General features: G+C 46.0%; 1 protein-coding gene across 2 annotated transcripts in view; it reads right to left on the bottom strand.

Moving 5' to 3' along the window:
• Nucleotides 1-20,006, bottom strand: part of DNAJC13 (DnaJ heat shock protein family (Hsp40) member C13) — a 1,517,524-nt gene that overhangs the window by 904,210 nt on the left and 593,308 nt on the right. For both annotated transcript variants that reach the window (XM_078663869.1, XM_078663868.1), the window contains exon 20: nt 12,718-12,861. In XM_078663869.1, the coding sequence (XP_078519995.1) occupies nt 12,718-12,861 (144 nt within the window). The remainder of the gene's footprint in view (nt 1-12,717; nt 12,862-20,006) is intronic.

Raw genomic sequence — 20,006 nt, forward strand, 5'->3', positions numbered from 1 at the left:
TTTAGCTTGCGTTTTAAAAATGCACCATTGTGGTTTATTTCAATAGTGCATTTTTCAAACACAAGCAATCTCAAGAGATTAAGTGATTAGTCCAGAATCACAGAATGCTGAGCCAACGTCAGGACTGACACCTGGTTTTTCAGTACCACAGTCAGCAGCTTTGTTCATTAGGCCATCTCATAAAATAAATGCATTTAGTACAGTGCGAGACATTTACTGTCACTGTCCACTCAGCCTTGACTGCTGTGTGCGTGGTATGCTATTGACTGAATAACAGGTCTTTGATCTTCCTGAGTTACAGAATAGTTCAGGCTCAGAGCTATTATTCCACAGCATGCTATCCCCAGAGAAAGAGGATGTGGCTCGGCAGTGAGAGCTGCCCACTCCGGAGCTGGGAACCAGTGTTTGAGGTTGCCAGCTGCTCAACATTCTGTGATTCTTGGCAAATCACTTATTCTCCTGCCCAGGCTCTACTAACAACAACAAAAAACTGATTTCGGAAGGGTGGTCAAGCATTGTTGTGGGAGGGGTGAGGGGATAGGGAGAGATAGCACAGGGAGATGAAGTGTGAAGCATTATTTTAAATTAAAAGAAAAAACAAGCAGACCTCTGTTAGGTGGTTGAGGGTGGTCAAGCAGTAAAGGGGGGTGGAGCTCTAGCCAATGAGGGGGCACGAGCGTGAGTATATATAAAGAATGGCTGTTCAAAAGTACGAGGAGGGGGAGCATTCGTGGGCTCGAGCGAGTTCCTGAACCTAAACGGAAAAAAGAGTGCTCACACAGTAATAAATAACAGGACTAGTAACACCACATGTAAGAGAGGCAGTCCTCATGAGAGGTTACAAAAAGAAAACAAGGAGGGACTAGTGACCAAATTAACCAATGAAAATTAGCCATTTACAAAGGACAGCAAAAGGAGGCAATTAGAAATAATCGGTGTTGCTTGATGCCCATATCCTGAATACTTAAAAGAAACAATTGATGGACGGAATGCTGGACAATACAAACATTCACCACAGTCACAAGGATCTGGGTTAAATCCATCATTCTTTTGCTCACCACACCACCCCAGTCTGGACCCAGCCATGCCTATGCTGAATACAGCATGCCTTTAAGAGACAGCACAAGTGATGCCTAGGCACTACCTACACATAGGGGTGATCAGGGCAAAAAATATGATTTTCTCACGAGGCAATAATGGGATGTTGGGAGCCTCGACCATTAACTTTACCCTTGTGTTCTCTGGTGAGGTGTTGCTGCAGCTGTGACAGAGCGGACTGCCACAGACGAAAGATGAAGCGTCCCAGAAAGTCCTAAAATGGGTAACCCTGCTTATGATTCCTCTATGGGTGCTGCAGGCATAGAGACTTAGCAGTATCCCTTTTGGCCTTGAACACCTCTGAGGCTGAATAGGCTTTGTTTTCCAATAAACAGGTGTGCACATCCATATAAAACTGGCAGAAGTTAGGCTAGCGAAAACAGCTAAGCCAAGCGAACCCTTGTACAATCCCTTTCTAGAACCAATAAGAACAAGAGGATCAGAATCAAACCCAAAAAAGATCATGGATAGTGTGGTCATAGGATACAGCAGTTTCCTGGTGATACCTCTCCACCACCAGTAATCTTTGGGCATCTCTTCCACGCAGTGCAAAGGCTCTTATCCTGTAAAAGCTGCAGTAGTGTCCAGGAGGGAGAAAATGCAGAACATGGTGTTAAGAAATGCTACTGGGTCCACCTCTGGGGCCGGGAAATAGTACAAGGCCGGAGAGCTGCCAGGAACCACTTGGGCTGAGAGTTTTCAACCACATAATCAGTTGGTGGTGACGGTCATGAATCCAATAGCAGTGCCAGTTCAGATGGCACAAGAGATATTAACTCCGTCTCAGAGGATGAAAAATCCTGTGGGAGTCCGAGGGCACCTGGAGTGATTTACATCTGAAAGAAGCTCAGTGTTTCTTATGCTTCATCTGTCTATTTAAAACAAGGGAGTGGCACCCTCTTCTTTTAAGATGCCTGGGCATAATACGTTTTGCACACTTTCAGTTATTGCCATAGAGTGCATAATGAGGCAAGACCGAAATGACTGAATGAAATTATTGAAAAACCCTAGTCACCAGAGGTGGACAGGGTAATGGTCGGTGATGGACATCAGCTCCTTGCAGCTCCAAAGGGGATTAAAGTCAGAATGTTTTGAGGGAGACATCCTAGCACTACACAGTTTGTATTTGTGAAACTTTGGAGCGCTTAAATACGAAGACTCAGAGAGCACGCTCCAGATCAAAGTAAAAGGCTGGGAAAAAATGGAACCCATGTCATTGTTGACGTCCCCTACTGGCATCAAAGAGCTCTGAAGATTTCCCGAATCTAGTCTGACGTTTGGGATAACTCAACAAGTGAGGAACGTGCAGGTAGAAGAATCCATCTGAAGCATACAGCAAATACAGTTTCAGCAGTACAATCCATGAATCCCTCCCCCCCCCCCAGATTACAGAAAATGGTCTAGATGGGTACAGGAGTCCCCTCTGCTGCCCCTTAGCATCTCTGCTCACTCAGGCTAATCTTGAAAAAGCTTTGCAAGTGATGATGGACCAGAAAAGCCTGAGGTTTTATGGGATGCACAATGAGTGACATGAGTTTAAATTTTGAGAAAGGAAGGTCTTTTCTGCCTATGATTATGCCTCATTTATCCAATGTCCTTGGTATTCTTTAGGGGACTTAAAAGTGCTAAATGTGAAAAAAGTATAATTTGTACACACATACAAAGCCACATGTACAGATCACTGTGGACAAGCCACTCATTTTAATGAAGTGATTTGATTAATTTACTAACAAATTTCACTTGGATCAAAACACAAATTAATACATTAGGTTAAAGTAGTTGTTTGTGCATTAAATCTCTGAATGAAAATATATGTTTAAAGAGTGGACCACTACAAACACTTTGTGGAAATGCTCCTCAATACACCTTAGTTCGCACAAAGACAGTCCTAACCACAACCCAACATTAATCAGCTAACACTCTGGAACATGCATGCATGCACACCCACTAACACAAGAGAATAAATCCTGCATCGTACATACTGAAAGTTGTTCTATTAGCTGTGCCTCTCTTCCCAGCTCCCAAAAGGAAGGTGAGTTATGAGGTTTTACCGTCTAGGCCACATACATGTTTTCTCTAGCCAAATAAAAAGTGTCACTTGAATTCTGTGCTTTTAGTAATCTACAAGTTGTAACACAAATTAATTTCCTCTTTAGACTGCTTTATTTCACTGCAATTCCTTCTGTAGTTGAAAATACTGACGACAGACACCCTACTACACATCAGGGTTTTTGACACAGACGTTTCACTTTACTAAGGCCGATAGCTCTTCACTCCTCACACTAATTGTACAAAGAGCCTTCAAAGTAACATTGCGTCTTACCGGTAGGAAGGAAAATGCTACTTACCAGTATGCATCTGTTCTTGGCATGTAGAGCTGCAGAGTTGCACACTGTGCATAGTCGCTACCTAGTGTTGGGCCCGGATGTTTGCAGTTTGTTGTTTTCCTGAAAAGTTCTTTGGAAGTCACGAGACAGGTGACTCCTCCTTTGCACCACATTGCGCATGGGCATTGGCTCCATCCCCAGATTGTTTTTCGCCATAGGGAAATGATGGAGCTTTGCAAGAAAAGGAAGGATGCCCATATAATAATTTGTATCTAATACTGGAACTGACAATGGTAGCTGGGGAGGCGGGTGCGCGTGTGCAACTCTGCAGCTCTACATGCCAAGAACAGATGCATACTGGTAAGAAGCATTTTCAGTTCGAGGCATATGAGCTGTAGATTGCACACTGTGCATAGATTGTATAGCAGTACCCACTCCTACCGGCGACCACCCCTATCTGTTGCAGTAGTTTGGAATAATGTTTTGAGAACAGCCTGGCCCACATTCGCTTGTTGTTTAGTTTGCACATCTACACAATAGTGTTTTGTGAATGTGTGCGGGGTAGACCATGTAGCTGCTTTGCAGATGTCATCTAGGGGAATGTTCCCTAAAAATGCCATTGAAGCCCCTATTTTTCTTGTAGAGTGGGCTTTAGGAGGAACAGATAATGTACGTTTAGCTTTGTGGTAACAAATCTGTATGCATTTGACAATCCATCTAGCTATCCCAGATTCTGAAATGGGATTACCTTTGTGTGGTGGTGAGAAAGATACAAAAAGTTGTTTTGTCTTACGAAAGGGTTGTGTCCTCTCTATGTAGTATAGCAATGCTCTATGTTGACATCTAAAGTATGAAGAGCTCTTTCTGCTACTTTCTGTGGCTGCGAGAAGAAAACGGGCAATTCCACAGATTGATTGAGATGGAAGGGAGAAATTACTTTGGTCAAGAATTTTAGATTAGTACGCAGAACTACCTTATTGGGATGCATTTGCAAGAATGGTTCTTGAATGGTTAGTGCTTGTAATTCACAAACTCTCCGCAGAGAAGTAATAGCTACTAGGAACGCACGCAACCTTCCACGTTAAAAATTGTAGTTCACATTTGTGTAAGGGTTCGAAGGGAGGTCCCATTAACCGCGTGAAAACAACATTTAAATTCCATACAGGTGAAGGTGGTACACTGGGGGGAATTATTCTTTTAAGGCCTTACATAAAGGCTTTAATGGCAGGCACTCTGAATAGAGATAGATGTTGTCTGTTTTGCAGATATGCTGCTATTGCAGCGAGATGTAGTCTAATAGAGGTATAGGCTAAGTTACATCTTTGGAGATGCAGTAAGTATCCTATGATGTGTTGAATAGACACATCTAGAGGATCAATATTGTTGTTGTGACAATATATTACAAATAGTTTCCACTTGGCTGCATAACATGCCCTAGTGGTTTGACATCTAGCTTCTTTAAAGCCATTCATGCAGTCTGGAGGAAGGTTCAGATATCCAAATTCTAGGATTTCAGGAGCCAGATCGCAAGGTTGAGCTGAGCTGGGTCCGGGTGTCTGATCTCTCCAGGGTCCGGGTGTCTGATCTCTCCACGGTTCTGTGTTAAGAGGTGTGGAGACAGGTGCAATTTTTGGTCTGGTACTAGAGACAGTTGTGGCAGTGTGGTGTACCACGGCTGTCTGGCCCACGTTGGAGCAACTAGGATGAGGGTGAGAGAATGCCGCTGTAGTTTGCGTACTATAGTGGCATGAGTGGTAGAGGTGAAAAAGCGTACGCAAATCTGTTTGACTAGTTCATCCATATCGCATTGCCTTTGGACAATGGGTGTGGATAACTGGCGGCGAAGCTTGGGCATTTGGCGTTCTCCACATCAATCATCTGGAGTTACTAGCAATATTCCTAGCACTAAAAGCTTTTCAAAAGCAAGTATCAAACAAAGCTGTGTTAGTCCGCACAGACAACATGGCAGCCATGTATTACATACAGAAGCAGGGAGGCACACACTCCCTGCAGCTCTCTCAACTAGCACAAGACATATGGCGGTGGGCTATACCTCAAAACATATTCCTTCTAGCCCAGCATGTTCCAGGAGTACAAAATGCCATAGCAGATCTGTTAAGTCGTCAAACACAACAGACCCACGAGTGGGAACTTCATATACAAGTTCTTCAGCCATTCTTTCAGATGTGGGGACAACCTCACATAGACCTATTTGCCACCCACGAAAAACTTTTGTTGCGGTGTCCACTTGCCTTGCATGGTGTGTTGCAGGAGGTGGGCTCCCCAGCGGGAGAGCGATGCGTCCGCAGTCAAGATTATCTGAGGAACTGGCTCTAGGACGGTCGTCCCTTGGAAAGGTTTTTGGTGTTCCACTACTGCAAAGAGCGAGGAGTCCGACCGTCTACCAACAGTAGATCTGTTATTTGACCTTGAGCCTGGTTCCATTGGCGTGATAAGCATTCTTGTAGCGGACTCATCTGAAGTCTTGCATGGGGCACTATGAAAATGCAAGAGGCCATCATCCCTATGAGTTGCATGAACACTCGTGCTGGAAGGGAGTGTTGTAGCTGAAACTTTGTTAGAAGAGTTTGCATGCTGGCTATCCTTGCTGGAGTGGGATAAGCTAGCGCTGTTGAGGTGTTTATTGTGGCACAGAGGTACTGTTGTACCTTGGATGGTTGTAGATGGGACTTGGCGTGGCTTATTGTGAACCCCAATTTGTGGAGCAGCTGTATCGTGGCATGAGTGTGTTCCACGCATTGGTTGTATGAGCTGGCTTTTATCCCCTTCGCTGCGGCGGCAATTCCGCCGCAGCGCTAGGGGGGAGGGGGGCCGAGCGGCGCTCGCATGCTCGTGACGGAGCCGCTCCGTCACGAGCCGCGGTTGAGCTGTGCTCATGACGGAGCGGTTCCGTCACGGCCCCGCCCGCTCAATGGAACGTCCAGCGCATGCGCGGAATTCGCGGCGCGCAGGCGCGCCGTGCGGGCCATGACGGAACCGCTCCGTCATGAGCACAGCTCAACCGAGGCTCATGACGGAGCAGCTCCGTCATGAGCATGGAAGCAGCTAAGAGCCAGTCGTCGAGGTACGGGAAGACATGGATGTGTTGTCTTCGTAGATGCGCTGCCACTACTGCTAAGCACTTGGTGAATACTCTTGGTGCTGTTGTGACTCCGAATGGGAGTACTTTGAATTGATAGTGTTGCCCGTCTATCACAAATCTGAGATACTTCCTGTGAGCCTTGTGAATGGGAAAGTATGCGTCCTTGAGATCTAAAGTAGCAAGGAAGTCGTTTTGTGACAGGAGCGGAAGGACTTGTTGAAGTGTGACCATGTGAAAATGGTCTGACTGTATGTATATGTTTAGCTGTCTGAGGTCTAGAATAGGCCTTAGAGAGACGTCCATTTTTGGGATTAGAAAATTTAGAGAGTAAACCCCCTTGTTTTGTTGGTGCAGAGGAACTGGTTCTATTGCACTTTTTTGTAGCAGAGATACTACTTCTTGCTTTAACAGTGATAGATGTTCGTGTGACATTGGACGCTGTTTGGGTGGTATGTTTGGGGGGGTAGATGTTAGTTCTGGACAGTAACCTGACTGAATAATTTGTCGCACCCACCTGTCTGATGTGATGATGGTCCAGGCAGGAAGGAATTGTTGTAGTCTTACCCCCACAGGAGTGGAATGTTGGGGGGGGGGGGAGAGGGGGGGGGGGATGGAAAGTCATTGGGTAGGGGTAGAGGCAGAGCGGGAGTTGTTGGTTTTGCCTCTGCCTTTGTTGTTGTTATCACTGTAATCCCCTCTTTGGTAGCCCTTAGTGAATGTGGTTTGGCTAGGGGTCTTGTAAGAAGTGGAGGGACTTTCTGAGGAGTAGCCTCTTGTGTTGCCTTTGTATGATGAGCGACGAAAGGAACATCTGGGAGCTTGCTGCTGCAAAGCTCCCATAGATTTTGCTGTATCGGTGTCTTTTTTCATCTTTTCCAAAGACACGTCAACATTTGGGCCAGATAAATGTGTCTCATCAAATGGCTGATTAAGGATGGAGTTTTGTACCTCGGGTTTAAAACCTGAAATACGTAGCCAAGCATGTCTACGTAGTAGGGTGCTGGTATTGATTGCCCTTGAGGCGGTATCTGCAGCATCTAGGGCACAACGAATGTAAGTATTAGTAATATTTTTACCTTCCTGTATAAGTTCATTGGCCCTATTTTTGTATTTGTATGGTAGATGCTGCATTATGGACTCTAGTTCATCATAATGTGCTCTGTCATATCTGGCCAGCAACGCTTGGGTATTGACAATGCACCAGATATTAGCTGCTTGTGACGCTGTTCTTTTGCCAGAGGCGTCAAGTAACTTAGATTTTTTGTTTGGTGGTGAGGCCTCACCTGATGTCTGAGAATTAGCACGTTTACGTGCATTAGACACTACTAAAGAGTCTAATGGTGCTAGACCTTTAATATAGACTGGATCTGTAGGGGCAGCTTTATATTTTATGTTTTCTCAATGCGAGGATTAAGGACTCTAGCCCTGACAGGATCCTTAAAAACTTCTGTTGTGTGTTTGATGACACCCTTAAGCATTGGCAAAATGGCAGTAGACCTAGGAAATCTTCCTCCACCGCATCAGTGTGTAAGTCCACCCCATGATATTGGGTAGCTCTTTGGACTAGTAGGTTAAAACCTATAGTGTCCTCTGGTGGGGAAGGTCTAGAAGGGTATATATCGTCTTGCGACATAAGGCACATCAGGGGTGTTGTAATCATCCCATCAGAGGCTATGTCTGCATCATCGTCTGGATTAGGAGATGGTGTAGGTGAATGGTGAGGTGGAGGAGTAGGGGGTGGAACAATATGGGGAGGTGGTGAAGAAGGGACCCTTAATGGAGAGGTCTCTTCTTGGAGCTGAGAGTCAAGTGACCAGTCTTAGGATCCTTTACAAGAGTTTTTTGGTTAGGATCAGGTGTGAAAAGTTCCTCTGAATAGGGCAAATCCTATGGCGTCGAGGATTTTGGCTCCGTAGGTTTTTTCGGCACCGTCGGTAGCTGGTTTGGGGTCTTTGGTTTAAAAGTGTGCCCTTTTGAAATGTCCTTTACCGGAACCTGTTTCTTCGGTTATGGGTGTTTTTTTGGGTTCTGAAGCGTGTTCTTGAGCTTTAGGCTTTTATTTAGTCGTCTCGGAGTGCGGTTTCGGCATCGATGAGCCACTGCCAGTCTTCGGCACTGAGTGCTTAGATGTCGGAGCAACGGTCGGTGTGGTGGTTGAGGAAGATGGCTTTTTCTTCGGTGTCGGTATAGGATCGGCACCGGGGACAGGCTGGCTCGAGCCCGAGCTGCCTGAAGTCTTAGTAGGCTTCTTTGCCGGGCCCGAAGGCGAAGCGTGGGAAGCAGTCTCTTGTTGTGCACCTGGGCCCGAAGGTGAGGGTATGCCCGAAGCCTTTTTGGAGGGTGTTGAGGAAGGGTTGGGGTCGACCATCTTACTTACGACCCGTTGAGATGGAGTGACTTCCTCGACGTCGGAGTCTTCGGCATCTGAGGAGATGGTACTCTCTTCGGCGTGCTGGTGTTCTCGCACGTCAACGCCCTCTTTGAAGATGTCGTCGGGATGGAAGCTGACAAGCGAGCCATAGTTCTTCGAGCTAGTCGGTCCCAGATCGTCTTCTTGGAGCGGAATGAGGCACAAGCGGAAAAGTCTTTGGCCTCGTGCTCCGGTGAGAGGCAAAGGTTGCACACTTCATATAGGTCGGTGTGGGGAAACTTCGACCCACATTGAGGATACTTTTTGAATGGCGTCCTTTACATGAGCCAGGAAGTAAGGCCTAGGTAGGCCCGAAGACCTTCGCCGACGACTGGAATCGAAGACTTCGGAGTGGTGAAGAATCGAGTCGATGGTGAGCGATCTAAACAATACCGTCGAACTGGGCGAGTATTGCGTGCCAAAGGAAATTTGGTTCCAAACCGGAGCGCAGGAAACACATCAGAACCCGATGGCGGAAAAAAACAATCTGGGGATGGAGCCAATGCCCATGCGCAATGTGGTCCAAAGGAGGAGTCACCTTTCTCGTGACTTCCAAAGAACTTTTCAGCACAACAACAAACTGCAAACATCCAGGCCCAACACTAGGTGGCGATCTATGCACAGTGTGCAATCTGCAGCTCATATGCCTCAAACACATTATTTTGGAGATGCTATACCTGCTCTTTTCAAACAAACAAAAGGTGATGGGAGCAATGCTAGCAATAAGTCTAAGCACTGGCAATCGCTCGGGCGTAGCACTCCAACCTATCTGTCATAAGTTGCTTGTGCTACAGTCCAGGGAGGACCTGGCCTGAAAGTTTGGGATGGACTGCTCTCATTTGAGCAGGGTTAAGACTGATTTGCATATGGCTGGGTTCAAACTGGAATGGCATGATGTGCAAAATAAGAATGACTGGGGAATGTGGAATGCGCTGAGAAGTCAAGCATTCCATCGAACACTCTTTTGTATACTTTAGTCTACCACCTCTTCTCTTCACTAACGTTTTTGCCCTCACTTTCTTGTGAGGTTAAAGACGTACATTAATTCATATCCAATACCGTACATCAAGAAAAAACACCAACCCAAACAACTTGCAGCCTAATACTTATACCAATCTGATGAAATGGGGATTTTGGGGAGTGAAAAAGGAGTGGGCTAGCAATATATACACACAGCAGAGACTTAAAATAAGGATGGTAAACACCCTAAGAATGTAAATGAAAATTCACAGTAGTAGCTCAGAAATAGATATGGGATGCAAAACTAAGGTTAGAGAATCACTAATAAACTATAATGGCATAAAGGTCATCAATGGAAATCTTTGAGAACTGTAGCAAAGGGAATTATTGTAGGATTCTTTTCCACTGACAGCATTAGTAGTTCCTGTGAACTGCAGAATGGTCTTGCAAAAGCAGTCTCCTCAATTGCAGTAGGTGATTGAATAGCCGTGTATAGGTAACACCACATAATTTCTTCCTAAATTCAAATTGCTCTTGACAAGAAGTCTACTAATTCAGTTACCTTAAATAACCTTTGTCTCCGTCATGTGGTGATAGTGATCACAATCTACTTGCCTCAGGCATTTAAGGAAACTAAACAGTTTGCAGTTTCTGGAAATAAAACCGGTGAAATTGGATTAAAGGTGCCAGTTTGTGACAAAAGTATAATGGCCTATAAAAACAGAACAGTAAATTAAAAAACAGCATTATTTCTCCATATGGAAGTTAAAAATCTTCCTTCTTGATATTGTAAGTTTTGCTTGTAAAGCCTTGAAGTGGAGGCAGGAAGCCATGAAACACGCCATGGCTCAAATCTGTGAATATACTTCTGCACTGTTAAACAATATGGACTGCAAACTGTTTCCAACTGTGGTTAAACCTGTGACTATACTTCTACATTGTCAAACAACAAGTACTGCTAATGGCATCCAATAATATATAAAGCTACACAAGAGGAGAAGATAATATAACTGTGACGAAAAAAGGACTATGTACCTAAGAACCATTATGGTTTTGAATGTGTTCTAGAATAGAATCCATTTTTATGATAGGTTTTTAATTTTGTGTTTATGACTTGGAAAAATGAAAGTTAATTTTGAATGTGAATATAGACATCCTTAGATTATTTGATAAAATATGCTTGGAAAGCTAGGAAACATTAATTGACGGATTTGAGCTGAGCGCAGGGATAAACATCCCACTGTAACCCGCTATTTTCATTTGTGCTTGTATGTGAACCTTGACTCTGCACCTAGTAATTCTTTTGGAAATGCTACTTGACTGTCCATTTCTGTGCCAGGATGCTTTAAGAGATTTCCAGTATGTTGATTAGTAAGTTTCCACCTGCCTGTGTATCCTTAGCACAATCTTGCTGGTCGGTACCTTGGTGCAATAGCTGCATGGCTACCATGCATTTGGTATACTCTCTGGTTTCAGAATTTATGCTGAATAACAAATCTATTTGTTTTTTAAAACGGGGATTGGATTGTTGCCTCATTAGGCTTGGCAGGTGCTGTGTGTTCTTTAATGTTTTCTAACATACCATTTACCCACGGCAGAGAAAGATGTACTTCATTAAATGAAACCCTTAAAAACTGTTACTGTTCTAAAGGTGGAAAACCTGTAATTCGTAGCCATGCATTCCTGCATAAGACCAGAGTGCTGCTGATATGTCTACAGGATGTGTATGCACTGTACAAGGGAACATATGTCCAGCTTGGATTTAACTTTGCACTCTTATGGTGGGTTTCTACAATGTACTGTGCTATTTCCACCATGTGATTCAGACTATCATTCTGGCTAAGCAGGACTGAAAAGCTATTTCGTATTGCACTTGTTCTTTGTATGGAAAACGGGTCTTCTGCATGTTCTATGCACCATTAGTCAGTCATGGCCACATGGTTTCTGATGTAAATAGGGTATTGGGGCATAATCTTATATTTTGTTTCCACCCTAGGGGAGAAGAATGTGGTTTTAAAAGGTTCCTCGACATTCTCAACAGTGGAGCGGAGAACCATCTTCAACAATGGAAGGAACTGATTCGCTCTTGCTGCTCGACCTGCATTGGGCCCTCATGCTGAAACACACTCTGTGAGTGGCAGTAAGGTAGTCGGAGCATCATCATCCGAATCAAATATATAGCAATTCCAAACACTACTTAGGTTCTCCCCTTGAAGGTGGTTCCCCTCCATTTGCAGTTTCTCCAGAAATTCTGTATCTTGTGCAGGGGATCGTAGCTGAGTTGGGGTGGTGTGTTGAAACTTTCAGAAATAAATAAGAACCAATTTTTCTCAAGAGGAGCCTCCTCAAAAGTTGGTTTCCTGCTTCGCGTAGAGGATTCCAAGTTAAAAGTTCCATGAAAATCACTGGTCAACAAAGTGACCTATTCTAGGATTGGCACGTATTTGATGCTGTTTAATGCAGCCTTTGCGCTGTCCTCACCCTATTAAACTGGAAATCAAGTCTTTTAGATTTCGATAGAGCAACAGTTTTTCAATTTTCAATTTTATTTACTCTCCCATGTTGCAATGTGATGGTACAAATTATTTGGCAGGCTAAAAGTATGAAAATGAGAAAGGAAATCATTCTTTTGATAGAGCTTCGAAACTCCAAATGTACAAACCAGCCATATTGCTTTACTTGCCAGGAGGTGGATGCAATGAAATGCAACTAACATGGTACATTAAAACTTGCATCATTATTTTGAGTTTATTCATAGAGGTCCTAGCGAAATGTGTATTTGAGCCAACAGCAGATTATCTTAGGCCCTGACGTCTTACCTCCTTTTGAGCAATTCCCATTCGGTCCCTCCAGTGCAATAAAACAATGTCCACTTTGTCTTTGGCAAACTTCTCCACCTCTTTAGCAGCTATGCCCGCCAATCTCTGCCACTCGGGGACTTTATTCAACTTGCCAAACTGATCCTGTGAAATAATAACAGAACCTATCAATCCTTGGCGGGAATAGCAACATATAACGCCAAATAGTAACAATGCTGCTCTAAAAATACCAAACCATGAACAATGGTTAGTGATGGACAGTGTGCTTAACCTTTTCTGATTATAATTTTTTCTCAATTTCTTACCACCATTTTGTTATCTCTATTATTGTCATTACAGTGATATCATTTGATGCCTAATGAGCAATGCAAACACCGCTCAATGCGGTCACCTCAGGCTGCAATCATAGATAGATAGATAGAGATTTTTTTTTTATAACACGCCATTCAGCTCAGCAGGCTAAGTTACATTTATTGATACGGAGGTGCATCAAAGCAATTAGTAGAGGCCGCTAGGCTGACTTAATTTACATGTTTCATTTTGCAGATAAAGTGCATGCCCAGTACATTTTCCATGTAAAGAAAGTTTTCTGTAACTTGGCGGCATCGGTGGGTGACAAATGTGCATTGCATAACATAAGCTGAAGGATAATCTAGAGCCTGGAAGCTGACTGTTGATAGTATGCTGGTGTATTGTTGGTGCATAGGTTTCGTATAGGGTGATATGTTAAAATGTGGAAAAAGTCTGCCACAAAATGACAAGTGAATGATCGCTGTTATTCTAAAAAAAAAAAAAAAAATTACATTTAAAATTACATACACGAGTTTCTTGTTTTTCCCATCTTCAATTTAGCAATTAGTGACATACAAGCAATTCTCAAGTTCCAATTTGGAAATCATTATCAGAAATGGCTTTTTGACTGCTAGAAAAGATACAGTAAGAGCTGTGGAACTAGGCTTTCCAGTGCAGCCTTGGAGAGTACATATATTCTCACAAGATTGCTTTGGAGGTAAAATATTCAGTCAATATAGGCGCTTCGGACATTGAAAATACAACAAAATAAATCCATATTCTTCATTTGCCATGGTTTCCCTTAATGCCATTGGCATCTTTGGTTGAATTTTTAATGTATTCAAGGACAAAGACGAGGGCAGCAGAGAAGATGAAAAATAAGAATAAATATATGTCAAAAGGCCAAAAGACATTATAACTTCCAGATATTAATGTTTATTCTGGATCCGTAGAATGTTCTGATATGTTGATATCCTAATATACCAATATCTACTAATCTGAAGGCTGAAAAAGAATGAATATTTCGAAAGTAGATTATGAAAACAATAAGAAAAGTTCCATGGAAGTCATATTGGAAAGTTCAGAGCCTGTAATGTAGGAGTGGTTGGCTGGGGAGGGGTTGGTTATATGAACTCTGCAGGTTTAATATTTATTTTTAAGAATTTTAGCACTCAATGCGAAATGTGCACATGCCCCAGGGTGGAAACAGTCAGTGTCATCTGGTTGGGACATGTCTTTATAAATGAAAAAATAGGTGTGCTACACAATAAGAGGTGAGCATACAGAATGAGATATAATGAACCTTCCGCAGAGGTTAACACAGACTTGAAGGCAATACAAGTAGAGCTATTTGACAAGATTTGGCACCCCCTGGCTGAAGCACTTAAACTTTCAAATTTCATCTCTGAAGAATTCAACATTTTAAAAGTACATCTAAAGTTTAGATCTGAAGAATTCACACTATTAACTACATTCTAGAGCAGACCTAAAGGAGTCAAACTTTCAAGCAACCTTTGATGCAGCTCATAAGAACTCACCCTTTCAAAAGACATTCTGCTGCAAATCATTTCTGTTTTGATACATTCAAAGGGGAATTCATTTCTTTTGGATACCAGCAACAATTTTACACTAATGGAAATTACTGTTCTCAGAGTGGTTAATTATGCTATATTTTGCAACTGAATTCCTCTATACACTGGAAAGGCTGGTGCAGAGGTGTGATGCATCAACGGACAGACTGTTGTGTGTATCCCAGGAAAGAACACTGCTCTGAGTGATTCTGGGAATATATATTAGTTCAACATAAACATTATAATTTAACTATGTTGGTCAAGAACTCTATTCTCAAGGTTTTGAGTTTTACTTTTGACTGGTAAATTTGACTACATTGAGAGAGAGAGAGAGAGAGAGAGAGAGAGAGAGAGAGAGAGAGAGAGAGAGAGAGAGAGAGAGAGAGAGAGAGAGAGAGAGAGAGAGAGAGAGAGAGTGTGTGTGTGTGTGTGTGTGTGTGTAAATATGGAAAATGCTACTTACTAGTATGCATCTGTTCTTGGCATGTAGAGCTGCAGAGTTACACACTGTGCGTAGATGGCCACCTAGTGTTGGGCCGGATGTTTGCAGTTTGTTTTTGTTGTAGAAAAGTCTTTGGAAGTTACAGGATAGGTGACTCCTCCTTTGGATCATACTGCGCATGGGCATCGGATCCATCCCCAGATTGTTTTTCGCCATTTGGGAAGTGGTGGAGTTTTACAAGAAAGTAGGGCAGGGAGGAGCTTCGCGCGCACCCAAGATGGTCGCGTGAGCACAGGGCTCCCGGACCCTCGCCACCTCCATCGACTATCCTGTCCTTTATCCTGGTTCAGACGACGGGTGTTTATTGGCACAGTTCTACTGCTTATTTCTTTGTTTCAACGAACTTTTTTGGACTTCGGGGTCCAGAGCTACAGACTGTCGCAGTTTTCAGGCCTGCTCCATGGCGACGCCCCGCGCTCTCCTGTCTCGCTTGCCGTTCAGTAAGTGAACAACAACGGACTGCCAGACTTGCGTGGGCTGGCGATTGCTTTCGGTTTCGATTTTGTCCGGAGCTTAACCTGACTTTGTCGGCTCCGTGGGCGGCCGGACACTCCTGCATCCTTGGTCTCTCCGTTCCTACTGCCGATCTGTAGCGGTTTCCAGATCGGAGACTGGCACCACCTTCACCCTTTTGGTCCTACATTTGCCACCGCAGTCACCATTTTTTACCCGTCAACGGGCGACCCGTGCGGGTCCAGGATCCAAGATGGCCACCAAGCCTGAGGGTGGGAAGCGCGGGCCTAAACCAGGCGTTCGAGGGAGTGCTCTGCAAACGAACATTATGGACCGGTACACCCAAGCTAAGGGATCGCCGGGAGCAGCAGCTAAAACCTCGACGACAATGCCGGAGGACTCATCGATTGAGGACGAGCCCTCGCTGCGAGATCTCATGGGCGCCATCACTGGTATGAAGGCTTCATTGGGACAACAATATGAGGCCTTGACTCTCAAACTGGATACGGTGGCGATTGACGTCAATCTGATCAGGGCGGACTTGGCGAAGACAAACGAAAAGGTCAAATCCTTGGATCTTATGACCTCTAGCCTGGTCACCGACGTCTCTGATTTGCAGGCTGAAGTTGGGAATCTGAGGAAAGCCAATGATTACTACTCTGGGCGCCTAGAGGACTATGAAAGCCGTGCCAGGCGCAATAACATTCGCCTGATTGGGGTCCCGGAATCATCGACTGCTGCCTCGACGGACCTATTGGTGGAAGACCTGGTGCTGCACCACCTGGCGCCCAAGGGTCTCAGCAAGTTTTTCGCTGTTGAACGTGCACATAGGATCCCCGGCGGCACTCCTAAATCGGGTGCTAACCCTCGACCTATCATTGCGAGGATTTTTCATTTCCGGGACAGAGACGCTATCCTGCAGGCTTCGCGGCAGTCAGGTCCCATTGCCTTTGAGAACTCTACTGTCAGCTTCTATCCGGACTTTACACAACAGGTCCAGAAACAGAGGCTGGGGTTTCAGGGGGTCAAGAAGAGACTCCGGGAAAGGTCAATAAAGTATGCCATGCTCTTTCCGGCCCGTCTGCGGGTGGTACATAAGGATCGTACTTTTTTCTTCGACCATCCTGGGGTTGTGAGTGATTGGCTTGACTCGCTGCCTATGGATCATGAACCTTTTGAGGACTCTGGCAAGTCGGATCGGGCGGAAGGTGGCCCGACGGAGCAAGAGTAACTGTTGACTTTGACCCCGTACCCTTCCCGTTGGCTTTGAACTGTGCTGTGCTGTGTTCTTAATGTTTGCAAGTGATAGTCTCTTTTTTGGGGGTGGGTGGGGGGTGGACGGGTCCTTTCTCCTCCTGGGTTTTCTTTTCGTAGATTAGTTGGGTGGTTGGGCGACAGGCACACTGCGAGTTTATGGGGCTCTTTGGTCTTCAGCAGGGGTGCGGGGTGGGGGGTATAGATGTTTTGACATTGTTGGGGGGGCTGGGTTGTTTGTTTGAATTTTCTTGTTACTTGCAAGGCGAAGGAAAGGCGCTCTCCTGTTTTTTGCAGTTGCTCTGTGTGTGGGGCCGGGGAGGGGCTGGGCACGGGGATGGGGGGTAGGGGACTTAGGTTATTGTGTTGGAACGTGAACGGGTTGGGGGATGGGATTAAGAGGAGGGTGGTGTTACAATTGCTGAAACGTTTGACTCCAGATGTTGTCTTACTGCAGGAGACTCATTTGCTCGGCAACAAGTGCTACGCCTTGAATAGGCGTGGTTATCGCCTTGTGGCGCACTCGGGTTTCACTTCGGGCTCTAGGGGGGCGGGTATTCTGGTTCGGGCCTCCCTCCCCTTGGCCATTGATGATGTCATATTGGATGATAAGGGACGATATGCCGCCATTGTGGGGCGCTGGGAGGGCAAGGTTTTTATTCTGATTTCTGTCTACGTGCCCCCGGGCCTCCAGGCCACCACCTTTGCTGATCTGAGTGGACTTATCCTGGGCGTCCCCGAGGGTTTGCTTTTGGTTGGGGGTGACTTTAATGCGGTGGTCTCGGGAATGCTGATAGTCACCCTCCCAGGGAACTGCCGAGGGCCCAGACTTGGTTGAGCGACTTCCTGGAGACGTTGGGGCTCACTGATTGCTGGCGGTTGCTTCACCCGGGACAGTTGCAATATACCTATCATTCTGGTGCTCATGGTAGTCTCTCGAGGCTGGATCACGTTTTACTGCCCTCGGCCCATGCATCCTCATACGGGAAGTCAAACATCTGGCACGGGGTATCTCGGACCATTCTCCGCTTTGGCTGGTGGTTGATGCACGGCAGGGTTCGGCGGGCCGAGTGGCCCCGATCAACCCCTGGTATTTGAAGGACCCCAGGGTCAGGGATGAGCTGGTTAAAGCACACGATTGTTATTTTGAGGAAAATGCGGGCTCTGTTTCCTCCCCTAGTGTACTTTGGGAAGCTTACAAGACTGTCATTCGTGGCCAGGCCCTCTCATTGATTGGTAGCGTGAAGTTGGCCAACCGTGCTGAGACGGTTCGACTTGAGGGGGAGGTCACGGCCCTGGAGGAGGGCTTGGAATCTGGGGTTACCGCTGAGGGGCTACATCTGCTGGAGTTGAAACAACATGAATACAGAGCTCTGGTCACTGAAGCTGCTAAGGAAATGGGGCGGGAACAGCAGGGACGCCTGTATGATGTGGGTGACAAGGCGGGGAAACTGCTTGCTTGGTTGGATAAGAGGGAAAGTGCGAGTTGTGTCGTCCCTGTGATTGTTGCGGAGAATGGAGAGTGTTGTACGGACCCTGTTGATATTGTCGCATGTTTTGCTGATTATTTCCGTGAGGTGTACTCCCAGGTGTCTGATCGATCGGAGCAGGACTCCCACCTGTTATTGCGTGATATTGCACTTCCCCGATTGTCTGATATTGATAGGGATGCTCTGGATGCTCCGCCTACGGTGGACGAGATTGCCGCTGCTGTCCGTTCGGTCCGATCCGGTAAGGCCTCGGGCCCTAACGGGCTCCCCATTGAGCTATATAAATTGCGCCCGGATTTGCTAGCTCCTCATTTGCGCTCTATGTTTCTTGAGTCTTTGGAGGTGGGGTTTCTCCCGCCAGACCAGAGGCTGGCCACTATTGTTGTCATCCACAAGGATGGTAAACCTCGGGATCGCTGCGCCTCTTTTCGGCCCATTTCGTTGATTAACGCGGAACCTAAAATCCTGGCCAAGCTGCTGGCGACACGTTTGGCGTCCGTTATTGGGGACCTGGTTCACCCTGATCAATCCGGCTTTATACCGCATCGTAACACGGCGCTTAACCTCCGAAGGTTGCATGGAGTTCTTGGCGTCCTTGGACGCTACGATGGCATTTGATACAATAGAATGGCCGTATTTGTGGGCGGTTCTTGCTAAGTTTGGTTTCGGTTCGGACTTTGTTCGATGGGTCAAATTGCTCTACGCCGGTCCCATGGCCCAGGTGGTGGTCAATGGTCGGGTCTCTGCGCCCTTTGCATTGAGCAGAGGGACGCGACAGGGCTGTCCCCTGTCCCCCTTGTTGTTTGCTCTTGCCTTGGAACCGCTGGCAGCCTGGTTGCGGTGGGAACCGTCCCTGAAGGGTATTAGATGGAATTCGGAGTTTGAGGACCATGTATCTCTCTACGCTGATGATATTCTGCTTTATCTTACATCACCCCGTAAATCCCTCATTGTGCTGTTTGATGTCTTGACGTCCTTCCGCAAAAACTCAGGGCTTGTCATCAACTGGTCGAAGTCCTGTGTATACGTCCTGTCGGGTACCGCACCCCTTCTGCCAAGCGGCTGTCCTATCGCGATTGTAGAAGATGGATTTAAATATCTGGGCATTTTTATCTCGCTGAGCCCTGCACTGCGGTTCGACCGTAATTTACTGCCCCCTCTTCAGCGCCTTCGGGCGGATGTGGTCGCCTGGGGGAAACTTCCTCTCTCTCCCCTGGGTAGAGCGGCATTGTTTAAGATGATGTCACTGCCCCGATTCCTCTACGCATTGCAAAACACGCTTGACGTTGTCCCGGCTACATATTTCCGTGAGGTCGAGAGTTTACAGAGACGACTGGTGTGGGGGGGTAGGCCCCGGATTGCCATTGCTAAGTTGTCGCTCCCGTGGTACGACGGTGGAATTGCTTTGCCTGATATTCATCGCTATTATTGGGCGTCTCAACTGGGGGCAATAAATCATTGCATGTATGGCCCTTTGCCGAATCCGGCCTTCGCGATGGACAAATGGTTGCTACCAGGGGGCGACTACAATAGAGCTCTCTACTCGAAACTCACCCCTCGCAACGTGACGGGCCCCACTAGGACGGCCGTCCAGGTATGGCGACATGCTTCCATGGCGCTTGGGTGGACTGATAAATTGACTCGTGCCACCCCCCTGTACGCCTCAGATAGACTTGGCTCACTTTGGCAGTCCCGGGGGTTTGATAGGTGGGACTTGATTGGTATCAA

Source organism: Lissotriton helveticus, chromosome 10, assembly GCF_964261635.1.
Source record: "Lissotriton helveticus chromosome 10, aLisHel1.1, whole genome shotgun sequence".
Lineage (NCBI taxonomy): Eukaryota > Metazoa > Chordata > Amphibia > Caudata > Salamandridae > Lissotriton > Lissotriton helveticus.